Source organism: Peromyscus leucopus, chromosome 17 (assembly GCF_004664715.2).
Source record: "Peromyscus leucopus breed LL Stock chromosome 17, UCI_PerLeu_2.1, whole genome shotgun sequence".
Classification (NCBI taxonomy): Eukaryota; Metazoa; Chordata; class Mammalia; order Rodentia; family Cricetidae; genus Peromyscus; species Peromyscus leucopus.
The window spans coordinates 53,940,358-53,956,989 of record NC_051077.1 but is presented as its reverse complement, the minus strand read 5'-3'; the positions used below and the strand labels follow the sequence as shown (position 1 = coordinate 53,956,989).

Here is a 16,632-nt window from a genome sequence, read left to right as displayed (position 1 = left end):
AGTGCCATCTCTCCAGACTACGACTCCATTTGTTGTTGCTGTTGTTTGTTTGTTTGTTTGTTTTCAAGACAGGGTTTCTCTGTGTAGCTTTGCCTGTCCTGGAACTCGCTCTATTGACCAGGTTGGCTTTGAACTCACAGAGATCCTCCTGCCTCTGCCTCCCCAGTGCTGGATCAAAGGCGTGCGCCACCACACGGCACAACTCTATTTTTAATACATTTTATCTATCTATTTGTGTATGGTGGGCAATCACACATGCACAGCACCCATATGGAAGTCAAAGGACACCTCCTTCCACCACGTGGGTCCTGGGGATCGAACTCAGACTGTCAGCCTTGGCAGCAAGCACCTTTTCCCACGGAGCCATCTCGCTGGCCCCTCAGCTGACTCTGTGTTTGTAGGTACATATATAAAACACCTCGCATACATTATAAAGCACTGTCCACTCTTCGAGAACTAACCCCAGCCCTGCCTCCTGCCTGAGCCCCCCCACAGGACCCTCGTTACTTACATTCTACCCATCACTGTGCCTGCCCTCTGGGTTCAGAGACTGTGGCCCCGCCCACTGCCTCTCAGCCTGGCATCATGTGACAGTTATACGCTGTGTGGATGAGAGTTTCACACTTGGTGCCTACAGAAGTCCCACGGCTTACTTATTTTAAATTTCGTGTCATTCTATTTCATGTGTCTGGGTGTTTTGCCTGCATGTATGACTATGTACACCTGTGTGCATGGTGCCGTCCGAGCCCAGAAGTGGGCATCAGATCCCTGGGGACAGGAGTTACAGGGTGGTTATGAGCTTTATGTAGGTGCTGGGAATCGAACCCAGGTCCTGCGAACTGATAAGGCATGCTCCAGCCGTCTCACAGTTTATTAAGGCTGAATATGTGTCCAGCTCTGTAGGAAAGCCTTGGAAGTGAGCGATATTGGGCGCTGGGAAGATGGCTTTGTGGATAAAAGCTCTTGCCACAAAACCCGAAGGCCTGTGTTCAGTACCCAGAACCCACAAAAGGGGGAAGCGGATAACTAACTCCCCAGAGTTGTCCTCTGACCACAGACATATCCTCTGGGGTGCCCAAGACACCATAGACCACCATAGCAGTAAAGATGGAAGAGGAACTAGGTGTGTGGCGCTCCGTGGGGAGTGAGCTCCGCTAGCACGGAGAGACCCTGAGATCCCCGCCCAGCACCATAAACCAGGGGGGGTGCTGCACACTTTGGAGGGGGAGGCAAGAGGGTCAGGAGTTTCAGGCCGTCCTCAGCTACACAGCCACTAGGAGGTCAGCCTAGGCTACATGAGTCCCCCCTCTTAAAGGGAGCAAAAAGCTGCCCTCTGTAAACAGGATAAAACCGGAATTTCGGGGGAGGAAGTTGCTTTTCTGGGGTCACGTGCTGGCCAGGTGGCATACCAACTTGAGGCCGAACTGTGCCCCCCTCCCCCCACCCCGCCTGCCTGGCCAACCTGGAGCCACAGCCGGTTGGGCCCCGACTGCGGCCCCCAGTCCCGCCACCCCCACCCCGCGGCCATCCAGGAAGGGTCTAGAATCAGGAATCACCGGGTGGCTGCAAAGGCCAAAGGTCACGCAGGGCTTCCTGTCCGCCCCTGGGAACTTCCTCCTTCCCAACCCCACACCCGCCTGCCCAGCTCCTTCTCCATCCCATCCCTTCCCAGACGCCCCGGCGGCGCAGGCGACCTTCCCCCGCGGGACCCCACAGCTGCCAGCTCCTTGCCCCTTGCCCCACAGGTCAGGGCTGCCTAGGAGGCAGGGACAGCAGTGGGGGAAGCAGGTGAAGGATTCCAGAAAACTCCCAGCACTTTTGGGGGCGGGGGCACCCCGAGTCCTTTTCTCTGTGACCCTGAAATCTCACATCTTTGTCTGGAGGTTGACCCACACAGACCCTAGGACCTCTCCGTGAGCCCTACCTACCCACAATGCTCACCTCCAACTCCTGGGACCCTGATCACACACAGCAGGCCAGAAACATAAGCACACTGTTGTCATAGAGAGGGGGAAACTGAGGCACAGATTGGTGCAGCCCTTGCCAGAGTTCACAGAGGTGTCTCCCCTTTCCAAGATCCTGCTCTCCTACTTCAGACCTGGGGGGCGGGGATTCTAAGCAGGGGCTCCACTTGCGAGCCACGCCCCCAGCCCCTCACTGGGGGGGTCTAGGCAGGGGCTCTATTGCTGAACCAGGCCCCAGTCCCAGAACACTATGTGAGCTGGTAGAATGTTTGAGGGAGGTGGCATCACTGTCCCCCAGGAGTCAGGTGTCTGTGGGGTTCTTCTGTGTACTAACTGAGCACTTACTGTTGCCCATCGTGGAAAACCTCCCCGAGTTCCTGGGTGGGGGACTCACGCCCGCAGTCCCTTGCCTTGGATCCCATCCTCGTGTGTGTGTGTGTGTGTGTGTGTGTGTGTGTGTGTGTGTGTGTGTGTGCGCGCGCGTGCGCCTGGGAGCTGCCCATGGTGACTGTTGGGTTTCCTGGGATTTGACTGGTGACCTGGGCATGTTTGAACCCAGCTTGCCACACAGTAACAGGGCCAGTCTCTTGTCACTGCTGTGCTTCAGGTTTCCCTTCCACACAGCGGGCCTAGCCATGGGCATGTGCAGAGGGCATCGCCTGGCCGGCCTATGGCCTGGTGGTAGTGGTGGAAACTGAGGCCGGGCCAGGCAGAGGAAGCCAGGCCAGTCACCCAGCGGGTGCCGCACCCTCCATCTATCACGCTGTCCAGACTGCCAGTCCTTAACAGCCAGGGTGGGAGTGTTGTGATAACCCACAGCCCCCATTTCCTCCTGGCCAGGAAGGAGCCAGGCAGAGGAAGCATTAAGAGAAGTAATATAAACACTCCCCCCTGCTTGGCGCGGCCCAGATCTGGCCAGGCAGGCGAGCAGGGACAGGCAGGGCTCCCCCAGCCGACACTGCGCGCACGCATGGGGCTCGCCATGGATCGCAGCCCGTACGCCCGCACCGGGGACACGGCGCGCGGCTGCTGGTACTACCTGCGCTATTTCTTCCTATTTTTGTCGCTCATCCAGTTCCTCATCATCCTGGGCCTGGTCCTCTTCATGATCTACGGCAATGTGCATGCCACCACGGAGGCCAGCCTGCGGGCCACCGAGATCCGCGCCGACAGCCTGTACAGCCAGGTGGTGGGGCTGTCGGCCTCGAAGGCTAACCTGACCAAACAGCTGAACATCACCGCGCACGCCAAGGACTCGGTCATGCAGCAGCTGCAGAACGCACGACGTGAGCAGGACCGCATCAACGCCAGCTTCCGCCAGTGCCAAGGCGACCTGGTAAGAGGCGGCCTGCGCGCCCCACATTCTGAATTCTTCTTGAGGAAACCATACTCGCCCTCTCCATTCTTTATTTCGAACATGGTTTCATGTAGTTCAGGCTGGTCTAGAACTCGCTGTGTAGCCCAGGATGTCCTGGAGTTCCTGACCCTCATGCCTCTGAGATGGCAGGCCTGGTTTATGTGGTACATGCTACACCATTGAGCTACAGCCTTTCTCTGTCCTTAACCCCAGCCCCGGGCAGGGTCTCACTATAGGCTGGTCTTAAACTCTGGGCAATTCTTCTGCCTCAGCCTCCTGAGTGACCCATGCAGCCAGTGAGGATCTTTGGACAGTGTGATTTTCACGATGGCGGACATCGACTGCCAGAAAGGTTTGCTGCAGGTGGCATGGTTTCTAAAGTTAGATTTATTTATTCCACTTGCATGTTTACCCACATGCTGTGCCTATGTGTGGAAATCAGAGGACAGCCTTCCACCATGTGGGCCCCGGAGAGCAAGGCAGGCGGCAGCCACAAGCCCCTGCCTGCTGAGCCGCCGCCCCGAGGCCTGACGGCTCTATTTACTTATGTATTTATTTAACAGAGGCAGGGTCTCACTATAGCTCCGGCTGTCCTGGAACTCACTGTGTAGCCCAGGCTGGCCTCGAACTCACAGAGATCCCCCTGCCTCTGCCTCCCGAGTGCAGGGATTAAAGCCACCATACCCCGCTCTCCAATCATCCAAATTAACAACAAGGTTTCTCTTGAGCTAAACCAGGAATTCATAATTTATGGCTAGGCCAATCCACTGCGGAGGCAGAGCACCTTCTCAGTAAGCTTTGTGGGTGAAAGCTGGCGGGCAGGAGCAGGTGCAGACCCCAGTGTTGACCTGCAGTTGGGGTTCAGCTGGGCGTCCTGGGCAGTCACAGGTCCTGCTGCTCCAAGTGACCTGTCTGCTCACAGCCGCTTCGCAGAGCTGGGCAAATGGACCCAGAAAGCTTGATTCTTCCTCATTGGGACTTGGGTGAACCGAGCCTGGGTGTGGCTCAGAGCTCAGCCCTTGGCCAGCATGTGTGAGGGCCTGTGTTCCGTGCCCAGCACCGAGCACACAACCAAAAGAAATGCCACTCTGGGCCAGGGTGGCACACACTTGTCACCCTAACACTTGGGGGCTGAAGCAGCAGGAGCAGGAGTTCAAGTCAGCCTAGACTACCTAAGAGACACACACACACACACACACACACACAGACACACACACAGAGACAGACAGACAGACAGACAGACAGACTGACACACACACACACAGAGACAGACAGAGACTGAGACACACACACACAGAGAGACAGACAGACAGACAGACTGAGACACACACACACACACAGACACACACACACACACAGACACACACACACAGACAGACAGACAGACAGACTGAGAGACACACATACACAGAGAGACAGACAGACAGACTGAGACACACACAGAGAGACAGACAGACAGACACACACCACACACACACAGACACACACAGACACAGACAGAGAGAGAGACAGACAGACAGACAGACTGAGACACACACCACACACACAGACAGAGAGAGAGACAGACAGACAGACTGAGACACACACACACAGAGACAGACAGACAGACAGACACACACACAGAGAGAGACAGACAGACAGACAGAGACACACAGAGAGACAGACAGACACACACACACATGCACACACACAGACACACAGACAGAGAGAGAGAGACAGACAGACAGACAGACTGAGACACACACACAGAGAGACAGACAGACTGAGACACACATATACACACACACACAGAAAGAGAGAGACAGACTGAGAGAGAGATACACACAGAGACTGAGAGACAGAAACACTGAGAGAGGGGAGGAAAGAGACAGAGAGAGGGAGAGGAGAGAGAGAGGGGAGGAGAGGGGAGGAGAGGGGAGGAGAGGGGAGGAGAGGGAGGAGAGGGGAGGAGAGGGGAGGAGAGGGGAGGAGAGGGGAGGGGAGGAGAGGGAGGAGAGGGGAGGGGAGGAGAGGTCTCAGGCTCTTTCCCAGGTGGGGCTGAGCCACTGTGTCCTGCAATGGTCGCAGAGACCCGGAGACCGCTGTCCCCACACAGCCCCAGCATGTCCGACATACCGGACTGTGGTCACTCGACACCTCCCCACGCCACGGGGAGAACAGGACACTTCAGGCTGGGGCAGCTTCTGGCCCAATAGCGGGGTGCTGGCCGCCGCCAAATTAGGGGTGAAGTAAGGACTCCCCTGGAGAGGACCGGGTCCTAGGCTGCCCCGGGACAGAGGTGGTCTCCTCCCTCAGAGCAGGAGCCTGGAAGCCCAGGCAGAGCTCCCTGGCCTCTTGTACTTTCTAGGCACTTACCACCCGGGCCAGGATCTGGGGACACACTTTCCTCCACCTCGTTTCCCACGCTTCCTCATTGGAAAACACAGGGCCCGGGCCCCTGGGTTTTAATTTCCACATAACTAACTTATTTACGGCTCCTGGAGCTGGACCCTGACCCGGAGCCTCCTCCTTGCTGAGTGCAGACTCCATCACACCCCAGCCCTGATCCTACAGTTTAAAATTTTCCAGCCTGGGCTACATGACCACCTCACTCAGAACACTGGGGTTCCTTGGCAAGCTGCCTTCCCCATGATGAACAGGAGCCCAGAAGCCACTTGGGACGCACCTTAGTGGTTTCTGTCTTGTCCCCCACTTCCCCAAAGCACGAAGAAATGTGATTTTGATTTTTCTGCTTCTTCTCCCCATTCTCTGTTTCCCTCCCCATCCACATTGTGCCTCCTCTCCTTTTTTTTTTTTTTTTTTTTTTGAGCTGAGGATCGAACCCAGGGCCTTGCGCTTGCTAGGGAAGCGCTCTACCACTGAGCTAAACCCCCAACCCCTCCTTTTGGTTTTGTTTTAAGATAAACTCTTGCTCTGTGGCCAGGATGACCTTGAATTTACTGTGTCCCCCTGTCTGGAAGGACAGGCACACACCACATCTTGCTTCTGTGGTGGTGGGCACAAAACCCAGGGCTCAGCCGGGCGGTGGTGGCGCTCGCCTTTAATCCCAGCACTCGGGAGGTAGAGCCAGGCGGATCTTTGTGAGTTTGAAGCCAGTCTGGGCTACAGAGTGAGTTCCAGGACAGGAGCAAAGCTACAGAGAGAAACCCTGTCTCGAAAAACCAAAAAACCAACCAACCAACCAAACAACCAACCAAACAAACCAGGGCTCTGTGTTTGCTGGGCTGGCATTCTAGTAACTGAGCTGTGGCCTCTATTTGTTTAAGAGTCTTGCCAAGCGTGATAGCACACACCTTTAACCCTAGCACTTGGGAGGCAGAGGCAGGGGGATCTCTGTGAGTCCGAGACCAGCCTGGTTTATATCGGGAGTCCCAGGACAGCCGGGATTACAGACTCCATCTCAAACAAACAGACAGCCTTCCTCTGTGATCCAGGCTGGCCTCAAACTCCTGGCGATTGTCCTACTTCAGCCTGCTGAGTGCTCAGTGCTCAGGTTACAGGTGAGAGCCGCCGCCACATCTGGTTTATGAGGACTGGGGTTTGAACCCAGGTTTTTGCCTCTTAGGCAAGCACCTTACCAACTGAGTGAGCTACAAGCACTCTACCAGAGGGGCTCCCCGCCAGCTCTAGTCAGACTTTTGGAGGTCACTCAGAGCCACAACCCTCTAAAGGTGTCGTGGCGGCCACTGTGTGTGCATCCCTGGAGATGGGTGCTGAGCTGTGTCGCGTGTCCACACCTGCAGGTCACCTACATGAACTATCACCCGTTCATGGTCGCCATCATCCTGAGCGAGATGCGCTGCTGGGACCAGGTGAAGGAGAACAACAAGACCTGTGAAGGTAAGCGGGTGCTGGCGGGGGCGGAGGGAGGGGGGACAGCGACCACGCAGCTCAGGGGCCAGCCTGGGCTCACCCTCCTCGCCCCCGCCCCGCAGCCTTGCTCTTCAAGCTGGGAGAGAAGGCTAAGACGCTGGAGATGGAAGTGGCCAAGGAGAAGGCAGTGTGCGCCAAGGACAAGGATAGCCTGGTGGTGGGAAAGCGGCTGGCGGAGGAGCAGCTGGCGGCCTGTGGCAAAGAGCGCGAGCGGCAGCAGCAGGAGAAGCAGGTGGCCGAGGAGCAGCTGCAGAAGGTGCAGGCCCTGTGCCTGCCGCTGGACCAGGACAAGTTCCAGGCGGACGCGTTAAACGTGTGGCGGGACTCGCTGATCCCGCGCTCCCTGGAAAGCCTGGGCTACCACTACACGCTGGGGCCCGAGATCCGCCGGATGTGCGAGCACCTGCCCAGTATCATGAGCGCCAAGCTGGAAGAGCTGGCGCGCGGGCTGCGCATGGGCATCGAGCGCGTGACCCGTGAGAACGCGGAGCTGCGGCGGCAGAAGCTGGAGGTGGAGCGCGGGGCGCAGGGCACGCAGGAGGCGCGGGCGCGCGCCCAGGCGGAGGCGCAGGCACGCGAGAGCCAGCTGCGGGCCGAGTGCGCGCGCCAGACGCAGCTGGCGCTGGAGGAGAAGGCCGCACTGCGCGCGCAGCGGGACGGCCTGGCTCGCGAGCTGGAGGCGCGCAAGCGCGAGCTGGAGCAGCTGCGCACCGAGGTGGCAGTGCGTATCAATGCGCTCGACTCCTGTCTCAAGGCCAAGGTGGGCCTGGTCCACTGGGTGGAGTTGGTGCCCTGGATACAGTCTGGGAGGGTCAACCTGGGAAGGGGTGGGAGCTGAGGCCGGAGGATGTCGCTGAAGGAGGGAAGCTGGGCCGGGGCGAGGGCCAGGTGGGCTTTGCCCTGGACGGATGGCGGGAACCGGGTTTGGAGTGGATTTGAGTCCAGTTTAAGGATTAGAGGTACCAGTGAGGGTTGCAGGTGATGTCGGAGCTGTGGGGGCCTCGATTTCCCGCCCAGTTTCAGGCTCCTTGATGATGCCTCAGGTTGGTTTGGGTTAGGATCTTGGTTCCTTAGTCTCTAATCCCAGCACTGGTCATTCGGGGGCAGAAGGACCTCTGTGGGTTTGAGGCCAGCCTGGTCTAAATAGTGAGTTCCAGGACAACCAGGGCTACACAGAGAGACAGTCTCAAAACACCAACCACCACCTACAGAAAAACCACCTAACTAGGTTGCTTAGGCATTTGTAGGGCAGAGGGACCAGCTCCTCCAGCCTCTCCTGCTCTTTTCCCAGCCACAGCCAGCCATCCCGCCAAGAGTCTCCGGCCCAGGCCCCAACTCTCCGTCCATAGGTGAGTGACAGCAGAAGGGTCAGGAGGGGACACCTGGCTCCCCACCCCAGCTCTCCTCTCTTGGACTGCTCACAGGAACCCTCATTTTCCTATAGATCCTGCTACCCTGGAGGAATTCAGGAAAAGGATCCTGGAGTCCCATCGTCTTCCAGTAGTCAAGCCCGCTGTCCCACCCAGGTGAGATGCCAACCGGCTGAGGTCTCCATCCCAGAACTGGGGATAAAGGAAGCTGGGTCAGGGCTCAGGGTGGAGGGAGCCAGAATTCACACTTGCTGCCTCCATAATGGAGCGCCTGCTGTATACTAGGGCATGGCCAGTATACCAAGCATGACCATACTCTAGACAGGCAAGGCAGGGCTTTGGAGGGAGGGGATACTGTGAGCACAGGGAGAACAGGGGGGTCGGTGTCCTGGGCAGCCGGAACAGTCAGCACAGGTTTGGAGGCTGGGCTGGGTAGAGAAGGTCCACGGAGTGGAGAATGTGGGACTCTGAGTCTCATTGCCCGTGCATCCTGTACGCGTAGGTGTAGGTGCAGGCCGGAGCCCAGCCCTGCCTGCAGCCTCATAGCCATCCGCTGTGGTTTTACTTTTCCCCCTGTTCATTTGTTCTGTGTATGGACGAGCTCGTGCCACGACACTTGTGTGGCTCAGAGATCAACTCGCCACGTGGGTCCTGGGATTGAACGTGGATCCCCAGGCCTGGTCCACCATCTTGCCAGCCCATCCACCATGGTTTTTCTCTTGAGTCAGGGTCTCTATGTGTAGGCAGACTGGCTTGAAACTCAGATCTGGTCCTGAGTGCTGAGATTCTTTAATGTTCCACCACACCCAGCCAGCACGGTTGTTGACCCAGGGTTTCTCACTGACCGGCCACAGGAGCTGAGAGCTGCCATCTCCACCCCAGCCCTGTACAAGTGTGCCCACTGTGTTCTGGGATCGAACTTGGGTCCTCCTGCCCTGCAGCAAGGCTTCACTGAGCTGTCTCCTTACCCAGAGCCTCGCGATTTACTTTTACGGAATGGAAGCTGGGCTGGTGAGAGGCCCGGTGAGGAGAAGAGTTTGCTGCCAAGCCTCACAGCCCAGGTTCCATCCCCGAGTCCCACACAGCAGGAGGAGAGAATGGACTCCCGAAAGGTGTCTCCACACTCCGGCCACGGCATAGCTGCACCCCACACACGATAAAAATAAGAAAATAAATAGACATGTGAGCCAGAGTAGTGGTATCCTGGGAGCCTGGGCCACAGTGTGGGACCCTGTCTCCACTGAAAGGCAGTTCAAGGTGAAGACCATCAAATGTAAATCACTTTACATTAACTGTAAAGTGAAGCCCACAGTCAAGAGAGGGGCCAGGGCTGTCCTTGGAGCATGCCTCGGGCCTCTGGCCCAATGCCCACCCCCTCACCGAGTCACCAGCCAGTCATCCGTCGGAGACACCGTGTGTGTGCGTCAGAGGGAAGTGACTCAGGGCCCTGGTCTCTGCAGGGACCTGGCCACTCTGGTTCAGGTCGTGTAACTTGGGTGACCCGGTGGCGGCTCAGGTCCTGAACCCACCTGCAATCTCAGCATACAGGAGGCTGAGGCAGGAGGATTAGGAGCTCAAGGACATCCACGACTCCCGAGGAATCTCCTTCCTGTTTGTTAGCAGTTTGGTTCTAAGATTCAGAGCAGTCTCTGGGATTTGTACATGGATGAATTGTCTGCATGTCTGTCTGTGCCCAAGAAGAGGGAATTGGCATCAGACCCCATTTTAGATGGCTGTGAGTTGCCATGTGGGTGCTGGGAATTGAACCCAGGTCCTGTGAAGGAGCAGCCAATGCCCTTTAATGGCTGTGCCATCTCTGCAGCCACAGTCTTTGGGATTTTAAACCAAATCTTGTTGGGTCCCTAGACCTAGATTTCAACTCCCTGAACCATCTCATGGTGGCCAGACCTGGGTCTGTTTCTCTCAGCCTCTTGGTAAACTACCAGGGAGCTTCAGAGATGGCTCTGTAGTTAGGGGTTTTGTTTGTTTGTTTTTATTTTTTGAGACAGGGTCTCTTTGTGTAGTCCTGACTGTCCTGGAACTCACTCTGTAGACCAGGCTGGCCTTGAACTCAGAGATCCACCTGCCTCTGCCTCCTCAGTGCTGGGATAAAAGGCGTGTGCCACCACCACTGAGTGGCATGAAATTGATTTTTAAAGAGATTTATTTATTAATATTGTTTGACATAGGTTCTTACTCGGTAGGCTTGGTTGTCTTGGAACTCACTATGTAGACCAGGCTAGCCTGGAACTCAGAGATCTGCCTGCCTTCCCAATACTAGAATTAAGGGTGTGTGACAACTCACCCTGCCCCACTCTGTAGCCCAGGCTGGCCTCACACTCAGACCTTTGCCTCCACCTCTTCAGCTGGTGCGTAACACCACGTCGACTATTTTACTTTTATTTGTGTGCGTAAGAGGGCGCTGGACCAGGCCCTCTGAAGAGCAGCAGGCTGCGCTGCCCCTCCAGCCACAGTGAGTGGCTTGTTTTTGATTTATGTAACCGGGGTTGGCCTCAGGCTCCAGGTCATCCTGCAAAAAGGTAGAAGAGTGAGGAGTCCGCCTGCGTGGCACAGGCCTTTGAGCCCAGCACTTGGAAGGCTGAGGCAGGGGAATTACAAGTTCACGACTACATAGTGAATACTTTTTTTTTTTTTTTGAAAGAAAGGAAGGAAGGTGGAGGAGAGAGCAAAGAAAATACTGAAGATGATGACTAGAGACAGCAGAGTAGACCCTGCCTCCTTGCAAGCCCCCCCTCCCCCCATCTTGGCTGGGAAATTTCTATTCTGAGCTCCACTTCTCAGAGGATGAAACTAAGGACTTAGCCAGGGTCACGTACAGGCCTAGGACTGTCAGCTCTCACTTGAGAACCGGAGAAGCCTTGCACATTGTTTATCTTGAATGACGCCTGTGCCGAGGGACAATGCTCACTCAGGCCGCCCCCCCCAGCCCCCCTCCCCATTAGCCTTCAAGTGCCAGGAAGGGCCTTTCCCGGGACTGGGGCCATGGCCTCAAGGGGCTTCTTCCTCAAGGGTACAGCTTAGCTTTGTTCCTCCGTCCCTCACTGCCATGTTCTCACAGTCGCTAGGCAGATGGAGGAACATCTCCACTCTGGTTGTTTTGAGATGATGTCCGGCTATATAGCCTTGCTGATCTCAAACTCAGAACCTTCTTCATCAACTTTGAAAGTCTGGGGTGGCACAGGCCTTTAACCCCAGCACTTGGGAGGCAGAGAGGCGGATCTCTGTGAGTTGGAGGTCAACCTGGTCTACAGAGTGAGTTCCAGGGCCACACAGAGAGACCCTGTCTCAAAACAAAACAAAAACAAAAAAGAAAATAAGTAAGTAAGTCTGGGTTGATACCTATCTCCACATCCAACTTTGTTGTCATTTAATTAACTAGTTTCATTATTTTGGGACAAGATCTCACCATGTAGACCAGGCTGGCCTTCAGCTCACAGAGATCCGCCTGAGTGCTGGGATTAACGGGGTGTACCACCACCCCAGGCACCGTACACCCCCTTACTATTTATTTATTTATGTTTATTTTTTGTGTATGAGTGTTTTCTGTGTGTCTGCCTGTGCACCTGATGCCTGTGGGGTCCTGAAGAGGGTGTCAGGTCCCCAGGAACTGGAGTTTCAAGTGGTAGCCACCATGCAGGTGCTGAGAACCAAGCTGGGCTCCGGTCTCCACAACCTCCTTTTGTTGTTTTTTTGAGACAGGGTTTCTCTGTGTAGTCCTGGCTGTCCTAGAACTCACTCTGTAGACCAGGCTGGCCTCGAACTCACAGAGTTCCTCCTGCCTCTTTCTCCCGAGTGCTGGGATTAAAGGCATGTGCCACCACCACCTGACCACAACCACCTTTAAAAAAAAAATATATCAACATCCAAATGTCTTCGTGTGTGTGGTGTATGGCCTGTGTGTGCCACATGCTGTGGAAGAGGACAATCGTGTCCTTTGTCATTGTCTGGCTAATGCCCTTGAAACCAGGTCTCTCACTGAAACTGGAGCCTCTTGGGCCCCAGCCCCAGCCTCCTCCAGGCACTGGGGACACAGCTGCTGGTGTAGACACACCTAGCTTTTTGTGGTTGTTATTTTTATTTATTTATTTTTGTTTCCCTGAGACAAGGTCTCATTGTGTAGCCCAGGCTGGCCTCAAATTCACAGAGATCCTCCAGCCTTTGCCTCTAAGGTCTGGGTTTAAGGGTGTGCTCCATCTTGCCTGGCCCCAAGGATTCGAACTCAGGTCACCATGCTGTGGAAGTAACAGCTCTTCCCCACCCAGCCATCTCCTTCTACTCTGTTTACAGTGCTGACAAGTGTGTGTGTGTGAGTGTGTGTGTGTGAGTGTGAGTGTGTGTGAGTGTGTGAGTGAGAGTGTGTGTGAGTGTGAGTGTGAGTGTGTGTGTGTGTGTGTGTGTGTGTGTGTAGGGGTCGAGAACTCAAATGTGGTTACAGCGATCAAAACAACTGTTCTTCCTTTTATTTAAAAATTACCATCAGATTTGCTTGCATGTGTGTGAGACCACAGTTCTTGGACACCTTGTAGGAAGGAGTCAGTTATCTCCTTCCAGTGTGTGGGCCTCAGGGAGTGCACTCAGATCTTCCGGACTCAGCAAGCGCCGCGCCTGGGCCAGTTCACGCTGCTTTTAAATGAGACCAACGGTCTGCTTGTCCCAGCCAATTCCTCTCTATGCCAGAGGTTCCATTCCCAACATTTGGTTTGGGATTTTGTTTGTTTGTTTGTTTGTTTGTTTTCTTTGGGGGGGGGCGGGAAGGGTTGAGACAAGGTCTCATGTAGTCCAGGCTGGCCTCAAACTCACCATGTAGCTAAGGCTGGCCCTGAACTCTTGACCTTCCTGCCTCCTCTGCCGGTGTAGCCCTGATACTCAGGTCTCACAGCCCCAGGAGCTCAGAAGCGGGGTGACATGGGCCGAGGACCAGTCAGGAGGGGACCACTGAGACCCGCTGAGCCGGATGGCAGCCGCACGCTGGTGCCTGGCAGCCCAGGAGCCTCAGGAAGTGGCACAGGGTCCCACACGGCCACTCCCCTGCCTCCTACCCTCAGCCTCCACTTCCCAGGTGCCCCTGCCCTGCCCTGGGGACTTCTTACTTGGACCAGCGTCTGTCATCTGGGTCCCGGGCTACAGAGGCAGGGGGATCTCTGGGCGTTTGAGCCAGCCTGGTCCACACAGTGAGTCCCCATCTCAAAAACAAACAAAGGAAGATAGGCCTGGACGAACCCGTGAATGCACCAGCCAAGTGTCTGGCCCACGGAAACGGATGTGCTTGTGAGGTTTTTCAGAAATTTTTAAACGGTGATTGATGGTGTATGTGCACACAAGTGTGGAGGCTGGAGGACAACTTGTAGCGGTTGGCTCTCTCCTTCCGTCATGTGGCTCCTCGGGGTCAATTTCATATCAGGCTTGGCTACAAGCCCCTGTACCCGCTGAGCCCTCTCGCTGGCCCATGGTTTTATTTTCCTTAATTTCTGACAATGTGGGAAGACAAACTACAGAATCTTCCACAGGGGCCAAGCTCCCCGAGGAAGGGACTTTTAACCAGACACCTAGACAGGGGAGGAGCCCGGGTATTCTGGGTAGTGCGCCTGGGATCGAGGGGAGAACAGTGGCTGTGTCAAGGACTTCGGGGGTCCCAGAGGCTGTGGGCAGCGCCGGGCTTGGCCCACATGGAGACGAACTGGTTCAGTCTGGTTGACTTGGGGGAGGTGACCTGGGCAAGGACAGAGGTCACCAGGCAGGGATCACAGCTGGAGCCAGGGAGGGGACCAGAGCCAGGCAGACCGTGAGGCCTGGGGCCCCAGGGAAGAGCTGGGGAAGGAAGGGAGGGGGGAGGAAGCCAGACTTAGCTGCAGACCCCCCCTCCCCACCAGGAAACGCCTCAGCGCCACCCCTGACCCCACCGGAGCCCCTTTGCCCGGCGGGGGGGGGGGAGGAGGGGAAGGGGAGGGGGAAGGGGGGAGGGGAGGAGAGCATTCCAGCCGAGAGATGTGGGGGACCGGGCCGGCGGAAGCCTCCTGGAATTGTTGGCACCCGGGTGGGGCTGGTGTCCCGGCTGCAGGGGGGCAGGAGGATGGACCTTGGTGTCCGCTGTGAAGCTGAGGACTTTGTTGGTCCTGAGGGTCCGTGGAGGGCGCGTGCGTGGGCCGGGCTCACCCTGCAGCCTCGGACTGAGTGAAGGAAGGAAGGAGAATCCTAGTGTGCGGGAAGCTGGGGCAGGGGGACTGTGAGTTTGAAGCCAGCGTGGACGGCACGTGGAGACCCAGGCTTCAGGGCCCAGAACCCTGTGGGCCTCCCTGAATCCCAGGCTCGGTCTGTGGAGCAGAGCCAAAGCTCAGAAGCTTGGGTCTAACCTGGAGCCCCCGGGAGCCCCGAGAGGCCTGGGGAGCCGCGTCATGCCCCTGCCGCGGACCAGCCCCGGGCCCCTCAGCCTGTTGACTGACCGTGCCCTCTGCTCTTCCTTCCCCAGCGGCTGAGGAAGCAGCTGCTGCAGGACCCTGGGCAGCAGACTCGCCCACCCGTGGATGGGGCCAGCCAGATGCCCATGGCGCTGGACACCTCCTCCGCCCCTCGCTGTCCCTGCCCCCGCCGCCCCCCAGACACTGGGTTCAAGGCCTGTACCCCTGTGGGGTGACCAGAACGGCACCCGCCTGCCCGTAAAGCACCCACAGCTCAGCTGCCTCCCCAGGCACCTCCTCTGGCCTCGGTGTCCTTTGGTGCCTGACCCGAGAGGTGAGAACAGGAAGTCCCAGCCTCGGCTCCCTTGGGACTTTCCAAGCTGCCCCTAAAGGCCCGGGTGATTCCAGGTCCTCTTTTAGTTCCCAGGCCTCCCCTGGATGGCTTCGAGGCCCCAAGAAACACAGAATTCATTAGGTTTTTAAACCGTGTTCCAGGGTCCCCAGGCTCCCCTCCTCCCCACAAGGAAGGGCCTGGACCACAGGGGAGGCCCGTGGATCTCCCGGACCCCAGGGGAGGCCCGTGGATCTCCCAGGGCCTGTAGGGCTTGCTTCTCCACACTCCGCCTTGCTTGCATCCCTTAAAGATATCCGTGGCACACAATAAATACCACAGAGTCTTTAAGGGCTGGTTTCTATTCTTTATTATTTTCTTTATCTGTTAATGCGGCCTCACTGTGTGCCAGGCTGGCTTTGAGGGCTGCTGTGTGCCCAGCGGCGCTAAGAGGCGGCTCAGCCGTCTAGGGGCTGGCTGTGGCTCTTGGAGAGGACCAGAATCTGTTTGCTAGCTCCCGCATGGCCGCTCACGGCCTTCCTACGTCCAGGGCATCGGCACCATCTCTTGACCTCAAGGGCAGCAGGTATGGGACAGTGCATTCGTCTGCATAAAGTAGAGGAGTAAATCTTTCGATGGATAGACCGCTAGGCGTGGAGGTGCCCGCCTTTCAGCCCAGTCCTGTGGTTTAGTTGGGAGAGTGCTTGCTGCTCAGTTGTTGAGTGTTGTAGCTCAGCCGCTGGAGTCCTTGTGTGGCGTGGCCGGAGCCCTGGGCTCCATCTCTCCAGCACCATAGAAACTGGGTGTGGCAGGGCATATTTGCTGTTCCAGCACTGAGGATGAGGCAGGAGGATCAGGACTTCAAGGCCAGCCTGGGCTACAGGAGACCCTGTTTCAATCATCGAAAATTAATAAAAATTAAAAGCTATACTACCGACTAGTGGTGCGGACATTGGAAGGAGCATTTCCTCAGGCTTGGTACAGATGCAAACCCAAACGTGGCCCTTATGGAAATGAGCTTGGCGATAGGTCATAGGATGAAGCCTAGCATGGTGGAGCAGGCCTGTCAGCACCGGTGGGGGTGGTGCTGAGGCAGGGGACTGGAGTGCTAGGACAGCCCTCTGACCCTGCGGCTCCTTCCCAAGAAAGAGCAGCGAAGCAGGAGCCGAGGGAGAGGGGGCGGAAGGTGCTCAGAAGCGGCCGCCCCTCGGCCCCCAGCCCTGGCCTGGGTGGGAGCCGGGGATGAATCACGGGCCGGCAGTGCCACACTCGGCCACAGCTCCTCGGGGACAAAGCCGCGATATTTCCTGGATCCGGAAAC

The 16,632-nt window shown here is 56.7% G+C and overlaps 1 protein-coding gene across 2 annotated transcripts; it reads left to right on the top strand.

Annotated features, from left to right (window-relative positions):
• The first annotated feature begins 2,855 nt into the window (after window positions 1-2,855).
• LOC114682126 (plasmalemma vesicle associated protein) lies at window positions 2,856-15,662 on the top strand. 2 transcript variants are annotated; one of them, XM_037211821.1, is made up of 6 exons: window positions 2,856-3,300; window positions 7,065-7,161; window positions 7,257-7,915; window positions 8,486-8,543; window positions 8,639-8,720; window positions 15,052-15,662. In XM_037211821.1, exons 1-6 carry the CDS (start codon window positions 2,935-2,937, stop codon window positions 15,056-15,058), a joined length of 1,269 nt encoding a protein of 422 aa, XP_037067716.1. In that variant the 5' UTR covers window positions 2,856-2,934; the 3' UTR covers window positions 15,059-15,662. The 2 variants fall into 2 exon arrangements, with proteins under 2 accessions (XP_037067716.1, XP_028711781.1); XM_028855948.2 differs by having other exon boundaries at window positions 7,257-7,954.
• The last annotated feature ends 970 nt before the right edge of the window (window positions 15,663-16,632 follow it).

What these genes read in the sequence shown, in the direction of transcription:
- LOC114682126 (XM_028855948.2), top strand. Translation starts at nt 2,935, where the DNA reads ATGGGGCTCGCCATGGATCGCAGCCCGTACGCCCGCACCGGGGACACG. An exon ending in GAACAACAAGACCTGTGAAG is followed by an intron (nt 7,162 to 7,256) that starts GTAAGCGGGTGC and finishes CCCGCCCCGCAG; the next exon opens with CCTTGCTCTTCAAGCTGGGA. An exon ending in ACTCCTGTCTCAAGGCCAAG is followed by an intron (nt 7,955 to 8,485) that starts GTGGGCCTGGTC and finishes CTCTTTTCCCAG; the next exon opens with CCACAGCCAGCCATCCCGCC.